Genomic DNA, 19,017 nt, shown 5'->3' with positions numbered 1-19,017 from the left:
AAGAAATAATGTTATTAAAGTTATCCTTTGTCATAAGTTCAACTTTGCTTGTTTTATTTAATTAATGTTGAGGATGCAACATTATACAGAAGTGTACCTATCACACTTTTATAGAATTAAAAAAGTCGCGGCAGAGAGTTAGGCGTGCGTGAAAGATTTATTTCTTCCTAGGAGTGCTTAAGAGAAAATAAGCCAAGGAGTTTAATCAATCGTTGTACTTTTACCAGTCTTTTAGACGCACGGCGAGTCCATTGGACTGCACGCGCACATGAGCCCGCCTTCTCTCTTAAACCGACCCCCCATCCGGAACAGCAGATGAGGCTCCGCTCCAGCACTTCGCACTTGTCATCGCGAAGTGGTGTGTGTTCATGTGTTTTGATCATGCCTCCGTTACTGTAACCTCTTGTTGTTGTGGTTTGCGTGCTTTATTTCCCCCCCCCCTCCCAATCTCCTTTTTCTTCTTTATTTTTGTTGACGTTTTAATTCCCCACAAATGAGTTCCCCGCTGTTCTTAGGGCAGTTGGTCGGGGTTCCCGTGGAAACAATGAATCCCGGTGCCGTGGAGAAAGACACGACTCGCACGAAGATTTTTGTCGGCGGCTTGCCGTATCATTCCGGCGACGCTTCACTTCTGAAATATTTCGAGACTTTCGGGGATGTCGTCGAGGCAGTGGTGATCACCGACAAACACACGGGCAGGTCACGAGGATACGGTTTCGTAAGTATACCATCGTCTATTTCTGCAGGATTCAATCTTTTTAGTCTTCTTTGGTGCCTTTGATATTAATGTCGACTGCCATTCCGCCGCATGTGCTGGTGCCAGTCACATCGACTTATTTTGAATAAGTGTGTCATTCATTATTTGCCCACTTGCCCCAAAGCCTTTGGGTCTTTGATGAACTGAGTCACCATTCTCCATCATGCATGACATTACGCGAGATGTCACTTTGGGAGCATTAACACATAAAAGCAAAGCTCACAAACTGCACCGTCAAGTGAAGGGAAATTGAACAACTGAGGTGTTCGCATGTAGGCAAGGAGAGCCGCTGTGTTTTCAAACTCTTTTTTTTTTTCTTTTTCTTTAAATAAGGACACTGACAAGACGCTGCTCTAGACAGCTCATGGCCAAAACACTTTGATGCCTGTCTGACATCATCAACTAGGCCACGCCCCCTACAAATACACGTTCAACATTTAAATACTACAGTGCATACAGTAATTAAAATTGTTTATTTTTAGGTCATCTTGTGGTGTTTAATTACATTTTTTAACTATTCAGTTTGGTTTTTCATTTTTAATAATATGCACCGTTTTTTAGGTGGCATTTCAATTCGCTTAAACAGGTAAAAAATTGCTTGACATTCAAATAGAATGAGTTATCAGCTTGATCACAAAACTAATTTAACTAGAACTATGGTAGTTTTAGCCAAGTAAATCTGCCTTTTTCTGATAAAATCAGTAAGTGAGCTATTATGCAAAATAAGCCGGGACTTGGTCACAACTTTCACTTTTGAATGGTGGGCTAGTAAATCCTGGCAAACTACTGCCCACAAACTGTAGGTTTCCTTCCCCCTCTGTTTTGGTTGAAATGTGGCTTTAGTTTCATTTTGTCCGCCCACATTGCCAAGGCGTGTGAGCGAGACTTCTACCGAGCTACAGCATGCGTATTTCATCCTTTGTGAATTCCAGCAGATCTCAGTTTACCGTCCTCCACCACTTTGCAGAAAAACTCCACACTGAACATCTATTTGCGCTTGCGTGTCTTGACCTTGAGCTCAAAACACTCAAAGCTCCCCTTCCCACGCTATCTGCCCACTCCTCAAACTCACTCCCTCAAGGTAGATTCCAGTTGCTCATCCCAATCCGTGGAAAAAAAAAACTCCCACGTACTGTAGCACCCTACGCTAATTTAACATGCTGTTGAAAAGCAGCTGAAGCATCTCAATGCACGTTTTTGTGCCTCCTCGTCTATTTTTGTCAACCATAGTCTTTTTTTAGAGGAAAGACAAGGACATCAGTTTCCTGCAGGCCGCCCGTGGAAGAGCACAAAAGAGGCGGGTGGGGATACATACGAAGGTTATTATAGTTAACAAAAGAGACCAAAATTAAAACGTGTTTTTGTTGATGAAATAAATGCCATTGATAAAACTAAGTACAACCATTTTTTGTAAAAAATTCTTTGCTTTGGTGTTTGTCAACTAACAACTTTCAAGCCAAACAAACATTTGAGAATCCAGAATATTGGGGGGGAAAAAAAGAAATAAAAACAACCTAGTATGTAGAAATCCCCAACTATTCCAACCCTGGTTTGCTTTTGGAGCTGACCTGCGGGATGTTTTGTCAACAGGTGACCATGGCGGACGGCGCGGCCGCAGAGCAGGCGTGCAAGGATACTAACCCCATCATCGACGGCAGAAAAGCTAACGTCAACTTGGCGTATTTGGGAGCCAAGCCACGCGGCTCACGCACAAGTAAGTGTGTTTTCCCGACAATCACATCCCTGCTAAACTTCCTTTCTGCCTGGCACAGTGCTGGATAGTAACAAACCGTAACAAAAATATTCTGTGCTTTGGGATTTCTCTGGAATTTGTGCTTTTATCTTCACGTTTCGCTGCGTATTAATGTTTAAATAAATGTTTCCTATGAAGATGTATACTTACTGCATTCATTAGATAACGGGGTTATCATAGTTTGGGATTTTTCCTTATATTTGGTTTGTTATTTTTTTTTTGCTATGGTTTTTTTAATTCATTAAGTTTGAATAGTTTTCGTTAGCTTTTGATGGTTGTTTATTTTTTGGAACACGCTTTGTTTAGTTTTTGTTATTTCTAATGTTAGTTTTATTTGATCTTTTTTAGGAAAATTCGATACCACTTTGTTTGCCTTCCTAAATAACAAAACTCACATCTTTCAGTTTTAAACTGGTTCTGGAATTTAAGGACAAAATTTCCATGAAATGAAGGCAGTTATTTCCCCCAAAAATGCAGCGAAAAGTCAAGCTGGTGCTGTAAAATATTCATCACCACCATTCATCCAGTCTTTGTTGTCGGTACGTTTTCCACTCGGGTTCATGCACAGCTTGCGTGCCGCCGGGCCTTTTCAGTGTGAACCACCACAGCACATGCTTTGCGTTTTCCAAACAACGTCCTGCTGCACACCAGACCTTGACAGCCCCCTTTGGAGCTTCCCCGCTTTCGTGTAGGTGCGACTGACAAACAGCCAACTACCACTGAGTGCGTGTCCTCGCCGGCTGGCCCGCGCCGTGACGCATGCAAGCGTGCTGCTGATGGGAGATGGCAGCGCTTGGTATTATTTGTGTGTGTGAGTGCAGCGAGATGGGAAGAAATAAGAGCACGTCTGTTCCCTCTTTGTGCAACCTAAAAGAAAGACTTCTATGTCGTGTACGTTTGAACAAAAGAGATGAGAAAGTAGTGTGGGGGGATGAGCCACAAAAGAGGGCCAAATGTCTGGAGGAATGAAGAGAAGTCTTACTCAGCCTCGGCTCATTCCTGATGAACCTTGAAGGCAGCGAGGTCACAGACGTCGCGTGTCAAGGGACTGGCAGTCAGTCAGCAATATTCTTCTATACTCGCTTGCCATGTGAACAAGCAGCAAGAGAGAGAGGCCAGTCCTTGTCTCACCGCCGCCTCTCATTTCTGCAGGTCTCTCTGCCGGGGTTCCCGTCCAGCAAGTTCATCCTGCATGGGCTCAAAGGCACTACGGGTAAGGCTGACTGATATCAGTCAATGTTTCTATTTGTGAGGTTGACTTTGGCTTCCTCTGGTCTATTAAACACACGAGACACTGGGTTCTGGATTTCACTCACGGTTGACTTGGGCTTCACTGAGGCAGCAAGCCACTTAGTCAGACTGTTGTGCACACACACACACAAATGCACCGAGTTTTTAATCGATTCACTCTTTTTTATAACTAGTCGGTGAAAATACAGCTAAAGGCAAGATGAGTGAAGTTTGGGATGAGAATGTTATGAAGGAACACAATACCCTGACCTCAACCCAATATGTACTCTTACGTCTGGCACAAAATGCAGTGAATGCCTGCAAGGGTGGAGTTGTTTCTTTTGGTGGGCGTACGCGCCGTTGTGGGAGTGAACATAACCTATTTGCACACTATTTGCGGATGATGTAGATTTGACTGCTGCAAAATGGGGACCGCCTCGCAATCGCGATCAAAGGTGGAAAGGCTTCTGTATGTGACATCTGGCATGGGGTGCAGCACGTCGGCCGACTGTCGGACTTGGTGTGCCCTTAGACTGAACGGTGTCTGTATTACACAAGTTCAGCCTCCACATCCCCAAGAGAAGACCAATGACTCAGTGAAACAAGAAATATGATTCATTGCCAGAGCAGTTCCAGAAAGCGCAAAGATGCCGTGAGACCTTGCAATAGTCTTACAGTACATGCAGAACGTTAGCGGGCTGCCCCTCTTCGAGATGCCAAGCTCTCATCCCAAGGCTACAAAAAAGTCCATTAAAAACCTCAATTGCTGCAAGTGCTATTAATATTGCAGTCTTCAATTTCTGAACGAATGATGAGGGCGTTGACACTGACCCAGATGAATCCATGAGTAAGTGATGATTGATTGATTGATTGATTGATTGAAAGTCTAAGACGGAGATTCTCTTCAAAGAGCGAGTCGCAATTTTTGCACAAAGCCTGACGCCATGGATCACAATTTTCCCCCAATTTTCTCAAAATGATCAATTGTTCAGTGCTATCTATCACAAATTGTAGAGCCCTCAATATGCTCAGTTTAGCTATCGTTGAATGAACGGAGTGTCATTTAGTTGTGTAACTTGGCGGAAATGACTGATGATGCTGTCTCCCCCCCCCCCACCCCCCCCCCATCCCTCTTCATGGTTTGCAGGCGTTTCAATCTATGATGTTCTCAACTCCTTCTGACATTTTGTGTCAAGAAACTGTAATGGACATTTTCTCAATTTGAAGCCCATAGTGAAATTTGCATGTTGACAGCCCGAGTGTCCAAGTCGAACGTTGGCCCTTCCGTCGCTTGCCCTCCCCCCAAGCTGTGTGTGTGTGTGTCTGTGTGTGTGTGTGTGTTCGCCTCTCCCTGACTCACTCTCCTCGCATCCCTCATCTGAACTATTAAAAGCGTGACTGTCTTAAGGCATGAGGGATATATGACGGCTGATCCTTCACCTTGAACGTCTTCCTCCTCTCCTCCTGCTCCTCTCTCGCCCAAGGTGTCCCAATGGTCTCCCCCCCGCCCCTCCCTTTGCCTTTAATCACTTCCCTCCACCTCTTTCCTAGTGCGTTGGGGTGTGAGTATAGAGGAAGTTGGCTCGAAGGGAGTAAACCTACAGAGACGAGGCCCAATGCCGTCTGTGGAGGTTATTCTGCTCTCGTGGGTCTGTTAGCATTTAGCGTCCACCTATGCAGCTGTGCCAATTACGCAATCATACATACAAGTGCACCCTGTTGTTCGCATGGTCTTCAAAGCTCGGTTTTTCTGCACGTGACTAAGACGTCCTTGTCTCGGATGTACATTTAAAAAAAAAAGAACACAAATACTGATCATGTGTATAAATATGCGTTTGACAGCCAGCAACGTCGCCTGGGTCGGCGAAAGGCGAGGCGTAGCGCTCGCTCTCGTACGATGCGGCTGTCGCATCGGATCAGTCAGACTGCGGGCGGCACGGCGCCGCGAGAATGACACTGCGCTTCTGCTTCGGGAGAGTCGTTGCGCGTGCAAGGAGACATGAGATGCCAAGGGGGTGAGGGATGGGGGGGTGCACCATTTGCTTTTCTCGTTTGGATTTTTTTTTCTTGTCTTTTGTTATTTATCTGATGAAGCACATGGGTATGTGGGTAACGTAGGCCCCAGGTTGCAGTTAACTCAGATGAAGGTGTGTGCTCAGCAAGCAGCTCCAGAGGTCCGATACGCTCGCTACTTTCCAGCGCAACACCTCCTGTCACCAACAGTAGCCTTCAGCTCAAAACGACGTCAAGGTGCTGGAACTCAACTTGGTCATTTCTCCCTGGCGCCATTTAACTGTATAGTCAACTAGCATACAACGACACATACTGTCTTTGTAAGGACTAGACAAGAATTTCTTGAAATCATTAAGAACCTCAATAGTATTCACGCTTAGTTTACTGAGGTTGATTACTAATCCTGCAAATCAATTAGGACTAGAACGGTTCTCGACAGATAAATGCCTTGGATTTTTTTTATATTTTAGTGGTGAAAAAAAAAATCAATCCTCCAAGTTCCAATATTAGCCCAAATCACCAAAATGATACAATGAATCAACACCCTAATTACTAAGAAGTAACTCAATTACCATGTTAGAATTTGATACAGTCGATCAAAGCCACTTCTAAAAAAGAGAGAACGCTGTAGACCCATGTCAAACTCCCCTTCATAGTCAAGATTGTACAGAAAGTTTCTTGAACTCAAATAGAACTTTTTGAAAAACTTCAATCAAATTTCCGACCTCATCACCGTAAAGCACAGTGTTGAATGGAATATATTTTACATTAATGCTTCAAAATGTGACGTGCCATACTTTCAAGTGTTCCTGTAACAGTGATAAGAAAGTTGTATTCGATTCTATTTTTAGCAGACTGCGAACGTCGAACTCTCCTCTGGAATATATTTGACTAAACAGCTTTGCGCTTGAAAAGATCTCACATGATCTTTTCAGTGGCAAATGAAAACGTAACATTTCGAGCACTTTTCAACAAACAACCACTCATAATTATTTAGTTGCAATCGATGGGCTTTAATGAACATGTACATACGCAGAGTCGAATCTTGTATCTCTTAACTTCGGAGACAGATGTGTGTGGAAATGTGAAAAGCCTGAGTGTGTGTTTTGTGTACACAGCCGGATGGCCCAATTTGTTGTGTGCACAACTGCACACCTGATATCAGGCGGAGTGTGTTTAGGGGTAAGCAACAGCACTCTTCAACTGCTCACCGCCATGGTTAGCATCAGGTTTGTGATGTAAAGTTGCAGGAACTGTTTGAAATAATGCCATTTGCCATACTTGGCTTTGTTAGATTGCGCCCACCTCAGTGAGAGACCCCACACACTGAGAAAATACTTGCAGTGTGTGTTTTGATGTGCTCACCCTGAACTGTGTGTTCACACTGTGTAAGATTTGTGATTGTAGTTAAGAAGTTTACATTTGTCGGCCCAGATCAAGTCGGAAAGAAATTCTTTACACAAGATCGCCGCTCTAGAATCTAGAACTCATTTTTGTCGCGGGCCGCATTGTAGTCATAGTTTCCTTTGGAGGGCCCTTAGAACTGTTGACGCCTTATGTTACATACAGTATAAGCTACACAACAAACTAGTAAATAACTAACTTTGAAATCAAAGACTAGTAAAAACTGTTCAAATATTTGAAAAAGATGAATGGTAATAGGAATTGCTAGCAATATCTGTAGTTTTCAAAAGTGAAGACAATTTGAAATTTATTGACACATGAAGTCGAACAATTTGTCTTTGTGGGCCACATAAAATGGTGTGGCGGGCCATATCTGCCCCCCGGGCCTTGAGTTTGACACCTATGCTCTAGATAATCTTTGTGTCTGTTTTTCCCAATCTATGTATTGAAATGACCCTTGTGTTTCTGTTTTAAATGAACCATCATGTCCCTTCTGTCCCACCAGGCTGGCTCATCCTTACATCTACCCTCCAACGTTCCTACAGCCCAGCATGCTACTGCAGTCCAGCATCGGCCCACCCTGCTTCACTCCCTCTGGATTGGAACACTACTCGTACAGCCCGTCGCCACTGCCCTACCTGAGCTACAACTTCTCACCTGGAATGTCAGCTCACGCTCTGGTCGCATCGCAAACTCCGTCCACCGCCACCTATTCGCCTCTGGCCATGATCTCCGCGTTACCTGCCACCCCGCAGGTCACCATTCCGAACCTTGTGTACCAGCACTACTGCGCTCAGTGAGCAGCGATGTGTCGGTACAACGTGGCGTCATTGAAAAGGGCTTATTGAAAGCGCTCCTGACTTTTTTTTATGTTTGTTGTAATAAGTCATAAAAGTGTTATTTTGTTTCTTCATACAACCTGAATGTTAGTACTGTCCAGTTCGGGACGAGAATAAATGGGCCCAGAGGATGGAGAACACATAAAGCGGCAGCACAATGATTACTTTTTTTAACCTCTTTAAACTTAGCTGACTTGGTGGGCTCATCAAAACATCTCTATCCTCCGATAACCATTTGAAAATTTTATTGTGTTTATCCTACCTGCATATATTGATGTAGTTCCTGACTTCAGGTGATATTTCGGTTCTTATGCTAAATTAGGTTGGACATGACAACACTGGATTTATGCTCTTTTTTTTCTTATGGGGGGAGGCTGAAGCAGGATGCTTTTTGAGATTTGTTGCGGTTGGAACAAGAAAGATTTTTGTGGTTGAGTTCCAACTGTGTAAATGTTGCATCTCGAAATTGCTTTGTTGTGAAAGGAGAGCGGAGCAATGCAATACATCCCAGTGTCAGGTCGAAGCTTCTCTTGCAGCTCATTGTTGTAATCAGAGTTGGTTGTTTTTTGTTTTTTTTCGGGCAGCTTTAGAATGGGACTCATGCTTAAGTGAAGCTGGATTGGCATCTCTTGTTTCTATGGAGCCACCTTTGTTATTTAAAAGAAGCCATATGTAATCTTAAGTACTTTGTAAGAATATGCAAAATAAAAGCAATGTTTCCTATGATATGAAGGCTTGAGCGCATTTTCTTTTTAGTGTAAGTTATTGAGGTCAGTATCACCGTGGAATGATGTTGAGCTGGAGGAAGCAAGCATGAGTCACACTTTTTTTATACACTCATCGATCCAAGGGCATGGAGGTAAAGGTCAGATTCGAAACCGGATGAAACATGTTGAAAGAAAACATTCAAAAGGGAAAAGATCATTCACGCGTTGAAAGATCCTTTTCTGTCAACTTGTAGGAGTTGCAGGTAATTTGTGTGTTCCGCTTTCACACTTGCATGACTTGGTTAGATGTCAGCGATACGATGAATAAATTGCACATCTGGCTCCATTGGCGGCGCTAGGATTTTTTTTCTTAGGGGAGGCATTGGAGGGTGGCGAAATTATCTCACAGGGTCTGCAAAACATAATATATATATATATTTTTACAAATCTATAATTGGGCACCTAAGTTGTCCTTAAGTCCTTAAGATTGTGAGTCGACCTCCAGTCCTCGAGGGGCCGCGTTCCAATATGTTGTCCAAGGTACCCTCGTTAAACACACCTGCGTGAAAAGTTTTGGGTCATTTCACGTTCTGCAGGAGCTAAAACTTTTCACGCAGGTGCACTTAACGAGGGAATCTTGGAAAGCATGTTGGAATGCGGCCCCAAGGACTAGAGCTTGACACCTGTGACCTTTGACCATGATATTTCCCTAATAAAGTGGGCTGTTATTAGGTACACTTGAAAATGGCGGTGTACCTAATGGAGTGTCCAAGTGCTTTGTCCCTAATGAAGTGGCCTGTGATTAGGTACACGTCATGGACACTACACGAGGTTAAAAAAAAAAATAATTAGTCACACCAGGAATTGAACTCCAGCTACTGGGTTGAGAGTCCAGAGCACTAACCACTACGGAAGCATCATACTTATTGTAGGGATGGCACGGTACATATATGATTTTATGGAGCAGCTCACGCGAATGGTAAAGAGTAGTAGTCCCCAACCTTGTTTGCATTTGTGCATACTTATATGTGTGTACAAAGCAAGCCTTCAGTTATAAAAGTACATTTAAATACACGTCCACCTCTGGAATCGAACCAGGTTCTTACACATCAGAAGGGCGTGACTCTAACCAGCCGGCTATCTCGACCTGGTATCAGGTCATTGTTAACCTTAACCCTAACCCGAGCTCTAACCCTGACCCTATGTAACCCTAGCCCTAACCCTAAACCTAGCTCGACTGGATTTCACCCCGCCCCCTCGGTAGTGGGTATGATCCATTGGTTTGTGCCGCCAACATGGGGGCGGGGCCACCTTATGTATTTACACATAAATACTTGCATTTTTAAGAACCTTTGGTGCTGACTTGACTTGACTTTCTTTCTCTTTTCCCACAATAATTTAGGTCTCTTGAGACTTGCAAGTTATATGACTCAAGACTTGCTTGAGACTTTTGCATAAGTGACTTATGTTGTATATCCCTCCCAAAAAAGTGCATTTGTTTTGTATCATTCATGACGTCATCTGCCTTCAAACGCAGCCTCTGAAGATGCCACCGTGCAGTTGTATGGATACGCAATGCAGGATTGAGATATTCACTTTCGCCATCTTCTGGCCAAAAGCCTTTATTGCCGCAAAACAAAAGATGGATAAATGACCCAACAAATGTAATATGTGCATATTTATTATAAGTGGAAGTTTATTGAAACACGTTTGTAATCCCAGTTAGGATCAAATAACAAAAGACTCAATGTAAAGCTGGCACTGTTGGTCTGTAGTGTACAGACCTTTCCAATTCTACCAATTCTCAGATTTCCTTTTGTGCTGGTTAAGATGGGGCAATGCATAAGGATGGGTTTGTGTAAAAATGGATACCATCACAAATATCCCAGTGCGCAGAAGCCATGTGTGTCTTGTCTGGAAAAGGGCTTACATAAATGAATAGTGATTGGTACAAAATCAGTCGAGCTGCAATGAAAATGAGAAAAAAAGAGGTACTGTATCGGCAATCTTCATCTCTCACACGCTAGCAAGCAAACACACACACACGCTCACACGCACGCATGCACAGCTGCAAAGACACTTGCACACCTGCATATACAAGCGGCCACACACACACACTCACATCCACCCACACACAACAATTCTCACACACACAGATAAAAAGTAGCCTTTTGTAAAATGCAAAATTGTATTCAAATGTAATCTTACATCACCGTCATGTGTCTGAAGTGCAGAAAACAAAAAGCGATGGGAAAAAAAACTACACCGGAGATTATGTGAAATGCATGTAGGAAACCACGCCTGTCTTCACTGGCCTAAATTGGAAAGAAGCGCAAACCCAGAGTCTTGCCCACCCACGCTCTGCACCACCACCTGCACTGTCATCTTTGATCCTAGCCTGACTGCCCCCCCCCTCCTCACCCCCCAGCAGCAACACCCTCCCAGTTTGCATGCGCTTCTCCATCACAGGAGACAAGCAGGCCTGCCTTTTATCACTAACACAAAGTCCACTTCTGAATACAGAGTATGAAGTTGGAAGGGGGAGACTGTCGCGTTGTTAGCTTTCGTGCGCAGTGGAGGAGGGGCCCTGTCCCTCATTTGACAGCCCCAGGTGGGTCAACAGGTGCCAGGGGGAGGGGTCAGGTTTACAAGGCTTGCGTCTTGAGCTCGATGGGTTCCCCGCGGGTGTCCTGCTGGGTCTCCCTCTCCGGGGGTCGACTGCCCTTCAACGTGACCAGGCGCTCGGAGAGACCCCTCATACGTGGAAAGAGGATGAAATCGTACAGGAGGGCTCCCATGGCACCGCCAATTATGGGTCCCACCCAGTAGACCTGCAATAACATGCACGTTTTAGAACGCACTGTGAACAACAGCAAATGAGGAGGCAGAGATGTTACCCAGTGGTTGACAAAGTTTCTCAACAGGACCGCCGGAGCGAAGGACCTGGCGGGGTTCATGCCGGCACCTGTGTAGTACATCTGAAACACAAAGCACCCCAGCCGTCACACTCGCACGAGCTCCTCGTGTCCGCGTTTTTGCACATCTCACCCCCATGAGATGTCCAATGGTGATGGAGAAGCCGATGGATAGAGCGGCAGAACCCAGGCGACCGTTTCTCCTCTCATCCGTCACAGCGAAGATGCACACCACAAGCTGCATGGTGAGGAACACCTCCACGGTGGTGGCCATTCCCAGACTGATGCCAGGTTGCAGCTGCGGACACGTGGATTTTTTTTCTGTTAATCTACCCGCCCTTCAAATGCAATTAGTCGACTCCTCGGTGGCTTCTTACCGTGTTCATTGCCAGGTTGCCCCTCATGTTGCCAGGCGTGACCCCGTACAGCACGGCAGCGCCGGCCACGGCGCCGAGGCACTGGGCGATAATGTAGAAAAAAGCACGGAAAAGGGACAGCTGGGCCCCAACCAGGTAGGCGAAGGTAACAGCCGGGTTAATGTGACCGCCGCTGATGTGGCCGATGGACTGGATGAGGGTGGCGGCCGCCAAACCGAAGCACAAGGCCACATGTAGAATCTGATGAGGCCCGGTGGTCCAGCGCAGGGCGGCGCCCAGACCAAAAAATACAAAGAACATGGTCCCGAAGAACTCTGCAAAAACCGCCCGCCAAAAACTCATGGACCGGAACTCCCACATGGTTGCTCTTTAGCAGTAGAAGACAACTCTTGCGCAGCAATCAAATAAAGGTTCAACTTTTTCAGTCCTCTGAAAGTCAGCTGTGACCAGAATTAAGAAAATCCACCGACGGGATCTTCACCAAGCGGTGTGACTTTGCTGTGCTCGTTTGCCACCTGTGTCCACCTGTTTCAAAGACATAGGTGTCAGTGGAATGGGAGAGCGGCTCAACAAATCTCAGGTAAGATCAGGAGATGGTGGGCATCAACTCGAGAGAGATTGGGAGATCGACCGGTACAGTGTCCGGTAAACCTTTAGCCTCTCTGACAGAGCGGAGAGGGCCAGACAGGGGCTTTATAATACACCCTCCGGGGGCCCCAACAAATGACGCCATAATCCCCCCCTGTAGGGCTGAGGGAGGGAGGGGAGAGGCATCCATAGACATCCCAAATCAAACAAATGTAACCTTTCAGCTGCCCGCCACCACCTTTGCACGACACTCAAAAGAGGCCTGTTGAAAGCGGTCGAACGAAAACTTTCTCTGAAATCAGCGGCAAGGCACAACCAAAAGTGCTTTTTTTTTTCATCCAAAGATGGATAAACTTGAGTGCTGAGCAGCTGGAGCCCAGAGGTGGACGGTGTCTCTTTGGGGGCATAGGTCAATCTGTTGACATATCATAACTGTGACACAAACGCTGACGGACACACACATACACGCACGCGCACACATAATACAGTTGAGGCCCCGGACGGAAGAGCCCAAAGCCAACAGCGGGGAAGTGACCCATAAAGCGAAAGACCTGACCCCGTGAAAGCATTGTGTGGAGCACGCGTGAGGGCTACGGACGCTCACGGGCAAGACACAAACATAAAGCCAATTCTTGCATTTGCCTGGTTCCACACTAAGCTTCAAACATGCTACACACATACATTCAAGGTGATGACTCCGTTTTGGGATTGGCAAACCAACAAAGGGACTCTGAAGAGCAAAGTGTTTGGAAGTCATGAAAAAATGTGACTCTTGTTGTCAAACATAGATTATTCATAAAACGGTGAATAGCAGAGCCGTGAAGGTTCTATGGGCGAGTCAGAGGTGTAGTGGGGATGCAGAGGGTGCACAGTGGGGTTACTGAGCAGTCCAGAGCCCTCTTTCTGCCCAAGGGAGGTGGGAGGGGAGCGTGAATGCAGATTGCTGAGCTTGCCGTTACGTGTTGGAAAGAAGACACACAATGTAAAATGCTGGCAGCGACGCCGTGGTTACGGCTTTTGTGCACATTCTGGCGCTGTGTAGATTAGATTACTGTAGATCCAACTTGTTTTGCGGGCTCGACTCATCGGGACATGGCCCGGCTTTTACAACCAGCAATAACATCTCGAAAGTCAACTCAACTTTAATTATAGAAGACTTTCAAAACAACTATAAGTTGCATACAAAGTGCTTTACAGAAAGTACAAATCGGACGAAAAAACAAACATAATAGAAGACAAACAATTCTGACTCACAATTAACAATACATGCAAAATAAACTGTATTTATAGGAAAAGGAAAAAAACACAACACTAACATGGTTCGCAAAAAAAGACAATTTCACAAATACTGTATAGCTAATTCTAACTCATGATGTAAAATGTACCGTAATTTTCGGACTATAAGTCGCACCGGAGTATAAGTCGCACCAGCCATAAAATGCCCAAAAAAGTGAAAAAAACAAAACATATATATGTATATAAGTCAACCCCCCCCCCCCCCAAACTATGAAAAAAAACGCGACTTATAGTCCGAAAATTACGGTAACGTAAATGTAATGTAAAGACGACTATCAAATATTTTAATGTTGAACTCAATGGACATGAAACCTGTTTGAAACGGTTTGCTTACAAAATGTAGTCACTCAGATAAATATATTCACAGTGCCCCGTATTTCTGGTACACATGCCCAAACACACAAAATAGTGTCAATTTCCAATAACAAAGTAGATTGCCACTGAATATGACCCCCCACCACGCTAAAATTTGTTTGATTGTGGACAAAAAGGCTGGCAGAAGAAACACATACTAATAGGCAGAATCTAAGAGTTGTTTAGCATTTCAAAGCCTTCCTGGCCTCAGGATGCAACACAACAACAACAACAACAACAAGCGTGGGGTTGTTTGCGGGAAGGCTTTGATGAGCCTTCATTGTGTCGTCTAATGATTTGCAAATGTGACAGCAGAAAATATAACAACGTGGTCTCGGTCGATGCAAATATGAGACATCACATTCAGATGTGATCGCACTGATTTGCATTTTCACACTTTAGTTGTCTTGTTTGTGGGCCTGTTTGGCTCTGGCAGCATTCTGAGTGACGGTAGACAGGGACGAGCCAGTCATGCTGGTCGTCTCCACGATTTCAATGTCTTTGCACATCATACACGCAACCAGCTTCTGGCGAGAGGCGCTTTGTGCAAAGAGGAATTCATGGGACACACCGGCCAGTACTGCTCCGATGACCGGTCCGATCCAATACACCTGCAGGTGGATGGAAATGGATACCAGACACTCTTTTAATACACCAAAAAAAGCATAAAAAAATAGAACCGCTCTGATTTGATTGACCATGCAAGAGAGGTATTATTTGATGAATATGATTTAATTGTGGATCATTGTAGACTTTTTAAAACCTCCCCCATTAAAAAACAAATGATCCATGAACAAAGCGTTCCATGGAGTAAAAAGATTCTGACAGAATATTTAAAGGAGGTGTATCGTGCTATTTTAAGCTTTCTGTGGATCTATAAATACAATTACCCATGGCGATCTAATTTCTTATGGAATTCATAAGGTGACCAGACTTGGGTTTCTGAAGAAGAGGACACCTTTTTTTAGGAGGGGGGGCACTATTTTTTTTTATTTATTTATTTATTTATTTATTTATTTATTTTATGGGGAGGGGCCATTTGTGTCATATGTTATGACACAAATGACAGTGTCTGTATTTATTACATTTATTGGCCCGAATAACACAAAACATAAACAATAACAAAAATATATTTACACTAACACTATCTAGTTTTATAGTGGTACACTAAGTAAAAAAAGACAAAAGAAATACAGCCATCGGTGCAGCATTTGAAGAAGAACAAAGGGCTCCTCATCAGTCCTCCTTTATTTGCCACAGACACATAAGTGCCTGCCTTGCATGTCAAGCACTCAGCTTCATAGGGATCACAACCCTGGCGAAAGCACGGATTTTTTTTTTATTCAACTCCTCCACGAACGAGCATTTTTGTTTCAGCATTGCAGAAAAACCTGGAATTGAGTCAAATGGAACGGAGTGGCAATTCTATTGGCAATGTGCTGTCCAACAAAATCCTGGGCGATTTTGAAATTCCCCCCGGACATTCTTTTAGGTCTCAAAAGAGACCTAATCTAGGGGTCCAATATGACCACACATTAGAGCTGGTATTCCTCACCCAATGGTTTTCCCAAAATCCCATGATGATGGCCGGACCAAGAGAGCGAGCAGGGTTCATACTGGCACCAGAGAACCGAGCCTGCCAAGGGAACAACACATTAGCTATTAAATTGTCGAAAATCATCCATCCATGCATTCACCAATTTCTATAGCTATGAAGATCTATCCCAGAAGACCCTGGCCTGGTCACCATCGAATTGGAGGGCACAAATATACAAACAAGCATCGGAGTGAAATGTAAAGTGGTGATGAGGCAGTGTTGACCTCAACCCTGGATATTGTGAGTCAGTGGGGAGAGTCCTCAAAGAAAAATTCTGAATCCACCGACATGCAGAGTCTGAGGACTGAGAGTTGGGTTTTGCTGTCACTGGAGTGAAAGTCCCTGAGATTATTAAAAGCTTCCTTGGGGCAGGGTTGTATCAGTAGAAAGAGCTGACCCAAAAGGCGACGCTCTCAATTCCAGATACAAACAGGCAAAATGAGTTTCCCTTGGAGAAGCTCAGTCATCTAGGTGGGCAGAACCGATGCTCCTCCACATGGAGTGGAGCCAAATAGGGTGGCTCGAACATCTGGTTCGGACGCCTCTGCGTGCCTCCCTGGTTAAGTGTTCCAGGTTGATCCCACTGGGAGCTGGCTCTGGGGGTCCTCACTTTATCTCCCAACTGGTCCACTCACGTGCCCACCAGAAGAGTTAAATGAGGTGGCTGGAGAAAGAGCAAGAAGTCTGGGATTGCCTGTCAAAGCTACTACCCCCTCGTAACCTCACCCCCCCGGCTGGATAAGCGGAAGAGGATGGACGATGGATTGTTTCATATTGTATAAGTATTTCTGATGACATGTAACATACACAAAAGATAAAAACAGTAACAAGCTTGCTCCTCACCCCTATCATGACCCCTGCAGTGTGTGCCAGTCCAATAGCCAAATTTCCTGGTTCTGGGCTTTCCCTTCGTCGCTGGGCCTCAACTGAGAAAACGGTGAAAACCAACTGGAAGGTGCATAAGACCTCGATGCCAAGGGCCTGTGCTGCATTCAACTCATCGTGCACCTGAGTAGGAAGAAAGAGGCGCAACGTAAGAATATAGATGGCGAACAGGCATATTGGTCATTTGTACTAGATTTTCTAAGAACAAACCCGGGTGACAAAGTAGCCTGCAGTGCTTTTGCGCGGCAAAGCCAAGTAGAGGGCCCCGGCCCCCAATAAAGCCCCCAAACACTGGGCGGCAATATAAATGAGAGCCCTTAGGACATCCAGCCTTCGTGTGGCCAGGAGCGATAAAGTCACTGCAGGGTTGACCTGAGCAGGAAGCACACAATGGGTTCAAAAGAATTTAATATGAAGAGCCAAAATGTCAACTGTGATACCTGTGCTCCGCTTATTTCCCCAAAACAGTGTCCCAGTACGACAATCACCGCGCCGACTGCCACTGCTGGGTACAAGGGTCCCACCGGGGTCTCGTCACGGTCCGGTACGGAAGCACCCAGCACAGCGCTCACCAGCACCAGCGTGCCGATCAGCTCCGCCATCATGGCTTGCCAGAACTGACGGCTACGGAGCTTCTCGGTGCAAAGACGCAAAGCAGAGTTTGTGGATGATTAAAGATGCACATGAAGGCACCAACAGTTACTTGCATGTGTATTTGTTGGCAAAGAGCTGGACATTTTTCAAAACATTTTCACGAGAAATTAAATTGGTGGATTATGGAAATATTCCATATTGTACTGGATATAATGGGGGCTCATGGATAATTTAATAGAAAGACAATCTGCAACTTTAAAAGTACTGTTTAGAAATAGAGATGAAACGTACATCTTTTCACCCCAGCACACACACACGCACATAAAGCAAAGCTCAACAAGACAATAACAGAAGATGCTCACCTCATGCCACATCATTTCACATCCACCGAGTCTCTCCCCAGCTGCGGTCAGGAGGTTGCGTTGTCCTTCGATGGAGTCTGTTCGTCCGTCCGTCCGTCCGTCGGGCGCCGCTCAAACCCTCATTAGAGTCTGAGAGGTCCTCTGGTGAGACCATGCAGCCTCCTCCCACCCCCCACACCCACCTCTCTCCTTATATCAAAGTCTGTAAAGTGTGTCTGCACACATTAGTCATCATAGCCCTTAAAGTGTTTGTTTTCTAACACACTTACATCCGGAACACTGCGGTGGTGACCTTGAGCAATTTGTTACAAAGTGATTGTGGCTACTTGACAGGCTTGTGCAGGATGTACCTGGAGGAGGCACTGTGGAAGGTAAAAAGTGATAGACACTCTGGCTGACTCCCACATTTCAAAATGATGTATTGCGGATAAGCTGAAGACTCTCAAATGGAGGCAGGTGTTTGTTTGTCTATAGCAGCGGTCTGTAACCTGCTTTTTCCCCTCCAAAGTCACATGTGCACCGAAAAAAAACACAACTCGTATTTTTGGAATCTAAATCAGTAATTGAAGTTGGGACGACTTTAACAACTTCAAAAAATAAAACAACTTCCTTGCTTTGTTGTGCTAAGGTTGTCATAAATGTCAATCATTTCCATCTTAAATCACAGTACCCGTAGCTGCTGCTGTTCTTTTTTTTCTTTTTCTTTTTCCTGTGGGAGCTCCTTTAGCTCATTCAATGCCATGACGTGTCAAGCAGGATAGGAATGGATCATTTATTTTCAAGAAAAAGAATGCAGTATGTTTTGCAATATATAATATAATATAATATAATATAATATAATATAATATAATATAATATAATATAATATAATATAATATAATATAATATAATATAATATAATATATACTGCCGCAATGATACTTAACACCAATTTTTCTTTGTTCTTGTTTTTTTAATCAATGAAATAGATTATTCCAGAGAAGAGAGATTTTCTATATAATTATCCAGTTCTCTCATGATTTGGGTATATTTACATAATGGTTGTGGACATATTGTTGCACACTATTACACATTAAGTAAAAGCAATAAATAAATATATACCTGTTTTGACCCACAACCCAAATTCGATGCCCCTTCACAACAACCATTATCATTTGGACAAATTAGCCTTCTTGTCCAGTGTCGCTCTGATCTCCATGGAGACCCTTTTATGATGCTGTTGCCATGGTTCCTATTGTGCTGGCCCACCTGGACAAGCTTTTTTTTTTTTTCATCGTGGATATCAAACAAACATACACCTTGTTTGAGATGAAAAGGACACGAGAGTTCCATGTTTCAGCGACAAA

The 19,017-nt window shown here is 44.5% G+C and overlaps 3 protein-coding genes across 4 annotated transcripts; 1 reads left to right on the top strand and 2 right to left on the bottom strand.

Annotated features, from left to right (window-relative positions):
- The first annotated feature begins 274 nt into the window (after nucleotides 1–274).
- LOC133150445 (RNA-binding protein 38-like) lies at nucleotides 275–8,722 on the top strand. Of its 2 annotated transcripts, XM_061272980.1 has the most exons (5): nucleotides 275–358; nucleotides 516–718; nucleotides 2,348–2,471; nucleotides 3,663–3,723; nucleotides 7,663–8,722. In XM_061272980.1, exons 1-5 carry the CDS (start codon nucleotides 316–318, stop codon nucleotides 7,955–7,957), a joined length of 726 nt encoding a protein of 241 aa, XP_061128964.1. In that variant the 5' UTR covers nucleotides 275–315; the 3' UTR covers nucleotides 7,958–8,722. The 2 variants fall into 2 exon arrangements, with proteins under 2 accessions (XP_061128964.1, XP_061128965.1); XM_061272981.1 differs by lacking the exon at nucleotides 275–358 and having other exon boundaries at nucleotides 372–718.
- A 1,658-nt stretch (nucleotides 8,723–10,380) lies between these two features.
- Nucleotides 10,381–12,644, bottom strand: LOC133146658 (lens fiber major intrinsic protein-like). The gene is made up of 4 exons (XM_061270569.1): nucleotides 11,996–12,644; nucleotides 11,752–11,916; nucleotides 11,601–11,681; nucleotides 10,381–11,534 (listed from the first exon to the last, which is right to left on the bottom strand). The coding sequence occupies exons 1-4, from the start codon at nucleotides 12,353–12,355 to the stop codon at nucleotides 11,349–11,351; spliced, it is 792 nt and encodes a 263-aa protein (XP_061126553.1). The 5' UTR covers nucleotides 12,356–12,644; the 3' UTR covers nucleotides 10,381–11,348.
- A 1,462-nt stretch (nucleotides 12,645–14,106) lies between these two features.
- LOC133149988 (aquaporin-4) lies at nucleotides 14,107–18,458 on the bottom strand. Its single transcript, XM_061272238.1, has 6 exons — nucleotides 17,672–18,458; nucleotides 17,156–17,347; nucleotides 16,926–17,087; nucleotides 16,674–16,838; nucleotides 15,789–15,869; nucleotides 14,107–14,844 (listed from the first exon to the last, which is right to left on the bottom strand). The coding sequence occupies exons 1-6, from the start codon at nucleotides 17,684–17,686 to the stop codon at nucleotides 14,632–14,634; spliced, it is 828 nt and encodes a 275-aa protein (XP_061128222.1). The 5' UTR covers nucleotides 17,687–18,458; the 3' UTR covers nucleotides 14,107–14,631.
- Between the last annotated feature and the right edge of the window lie 559 nt (nucleotides 18,459–19,017).

Source organism: Syngnathus typhle, linkage group LG2, assembly GCF_033458585.1.
Source record: "Syngnathus typhle isolate RoL2023-S1 ecotype Sweden linkage group LG2, RoL_Styp_1.0, whole genome shotgun sequence".
NCBI classification, from domain to species: Eukaryota; Metazoa; Chordata; class Actinopteri; order Syngnathiformes; family Syngnathidae; genus Syngnathus; species Syngnathus typhle.
Note: the sequence above shows the minus strand (reverse complement) of the source record. Positions and strands in the feature narration are given on the sequence as shown.